The 2,531-nt window shown below is 52.1% G+C and overlaps 1 protein-coding gene across 1 annotated transcript; it reads right to left on the bottom strand.

Moving 5' to 3' along the window:
* Positions 1-282: 282 nt before the first annotated feature.
* On the bottom strand, positions 283-2,283 carry LOC103348521 (metalloproteinase inhibitor 1). The gene is made up of 6 exons (XM_008257637.3): positions 2,188-2,283; positions 1,863-1,985; positions 1,658-1,731; positions 1,411-1,525; positions 1,110-1,231; positions 283-856 (listed from the first exon to the last, which is right to left on the bottom strand). The coding sequence occupies exons 2-6, from the start codon at positions 1,975-1,977 to the stop codon at positions 605-607; spliced, it is 678 nt and encodes a 225-aa protein (XP_008255859.2). The 5' UTR covers positions 1,978-1,985; positions 2,188-2,283; the 3' UTR covers positions 283-604.
* Positions 2,284-2,531: the final 248 nt, after the last annotated feature.

Genomic DNA, 2,531 nt, shown 5'->3' with positions numbered 1-2,531 from the left:
CTTGTCTGGTACCAGAGCTTTTGCTTTTGGTAGGGTGAAGAGAAGAGAGGAACTTTGGAACAAGAGGGATTTATGTCAGGCGGTCATTACAGAATGAATGAAAGATTCAAAGGGAAAATGATGGAAGCAGGCATGTCGCCTAACGGCTGAGATCCCACGTCCTGCAGTGGAATGCCTGGTTTTGATTTCCAGCCATGACTCCCGACTCCAAGTTCCCATCAGTGCAGGCACTGGGAAGGGACGGGTGTCAGATCTGGGCACTGGGTCCCTGCAATTGCCATGAAATACCCAGGTTGTGTGCCTGGCTGCTGGCTTCAGTTCCTGCTGTTGTAGGCACTTGGGGAGTGAACAAACAGATGTGAACAACCTCTCTCTCTCTCAAAAATAAATGAAATTTCAAATAAAGATGAAAGAATTCAAAAGATCAAGGAGATTTGTCACCAGGGCGGGGTTTGCCAGCTTAGGATTTATTTAGCTAATTTTGTTGATACAGACACTACTTGCAGACAGTAAGCAATATCTCAGTGAACAACTCCATGAGTGTTTCTAACACTGACCTACTTCGGTCAACATAACCCAGATCAAGACCGAGAATGTTAAAAAGCTATGACTGAGTTCTCGATTGGGGAGTAGTGGGACTGAGCGCTAACTGAGTCCTAGATAAGTAAGAAGTGGGGGTCGGCCTGCGGCGTGGAGCTCTGGTCCACTGGCACTGACCAGACACCGAGGGAACACACATGGAGAACAGGGACAGGTTTCCCGTCCAGATATTGTATTTGCAGTTGTCCTGTTTCCACACACAGTCTGTAACATCGACTTCAGGGCATTTGCGCCAGCAGAGGATGCAGGTTTCAATCTAGGGTCGAGGGGACACAGGGCTTGTTGGCACTCCCTTCCCACCTCCTGGCAGCACTCCCCTTCCAAGAAATAACAGGGCAACAGGAAGCTGGGTGGGGGCTGGCAGAAGCCAAATAGAGCAGTGATGGGGGTGGGGAACTGGAAGGACAGAGAAGAAGGAGGTAGGGGAACAGGGGCCTGGCAGAAGGCAGAGATGAGCAGGAAAAGCGTGCGGGGACCGAATGTGTAAGAATACTGCGGCGGCCACTCACGTTGCAGCTGCATCCCACACTGTACCCCGTGTCGAAACCCAGCCTCTGCTCTGTGGTGAGCTGATACCAGTGATACACCAAATGACATCTGGTGAAGATCAGTTTCCCTTTAGTCAGATAGCCTGTGCCAAACAAAGTCATCACAGCATGGACAGATAGCCCTCGGGAGGAACAGGCACCCGGGGGACCCTGGGTGAGGGGGCCTGGGTCCCTGGTGCTCCCAGAGCTGTAGAAGCAGAGTGGTATTTTGTGGGGGCTGGGGCAGCAAGGGGTAGCAGCTGGCATGGACAGGGTTGCTCACCTGCAATCAGTAAATCTGACTGGAAGGAAGTTCTCACCAGATAACCACAGCTGTAAAAATCGAGGGGTGTGTAGATAACGTCGAAGGCAGTAACATTTGAGGGAGCCTTGAATAACTGTGATAGGGAGTGAAAAGGCTAGGGTTGAGGGTTTTCGTAGGTGTCTTGGTGCTCCAGAGTCCTACCTGTGCAAGGACAGACTCTGTTACGTTGTGAGCAAGGTTGAGAAGGAAGGTGCGATGGGTTTACCTTTTTCATCCGGATTTTGAAACCTCTCCTAGTACCGATATTTTTTGCTGGACCCAGGATGTCGGCAAGGATGACTGGGAGGATGAAGAAATGGGTCAGAGGGTCCACGCGGTCACTGAGTGAAGATCCTCCACCTCCACCTTCCTATACCCCCGGTGAGACCTCCTCCTTGGAAGAGGCTTCCCTGTTGTCTCCCTGGACTCACCAACATCAGACATGCAGTAGACTGTCTGGGGGTGCAGCAGCTTACATTCACAGGTATCGCAAGGTCTTGCTAGGACCAGGAGCAAAGGCAAGGCCAGCAGGAATGAGGCGTCCATGGAGGGCACTGAGGGACACAGGGCATTCACAGAGGCATGAGCACTTTCCAGCCCAGCTACCCCACCCATGTCTAGACAGGAACTGTGCTGGACTTGGAGCCTTCCTGCCTCTTTTCATGTCTAGGGATCCAAGAGGGATGGGATGGTGAAGCTTCTAAGACCTGTGGACAAGGGGCTCCATGTTTGTGTCCCACAGTTAAAAGGCCTTACCAGTCAGTCTCAGTGAGGGTGTGCCACAGCTTCTGCAGAAGACCCAGGGCCAAGCAGGGTAGATAGTCACCTGCACTTCCTTTCCCACCCTGGGGCATACCCACAGGGAAGGAACAGACTGATTACCATTTGTGCTCTTCTCTCATCTGCATTTCCTTTCCACCCTGTCAGGCGCATCAACCAGGAAGGTACATTCTGCCTATTGGGTGCTCTTGTTACGTAGAATCCTTCTCTGGGTGGTTACACCAAGAGCTGCCAACCCCATGCATTCCTGGCTGCACTGTGCTCCAGCCCCAGCTTTCGCCTTTCCCCAGTGTAAACGCTGAAGTCCTAACCCCCAGTCA

The sequence above is a fragment of the Oryctolagus cuniculus genome, chromosome 18, assembly GCF_964237555.1.
Source record: "Oryctolagus cuniculus chromosome 18, mOryCun1.1, whole genome shotgun sequence".
NCBI lineage: Eukaryota > Metazoa > Chordata > Mammalia > Lagomorpha > Leporidae > Oryctolagus > Oryctolagus cuniculus.
The sequence above is the reverse complement of the archived record's forward strand: the minus strand, read 5'-3'. Positions and strand labels throughout refer to the sequence as shown.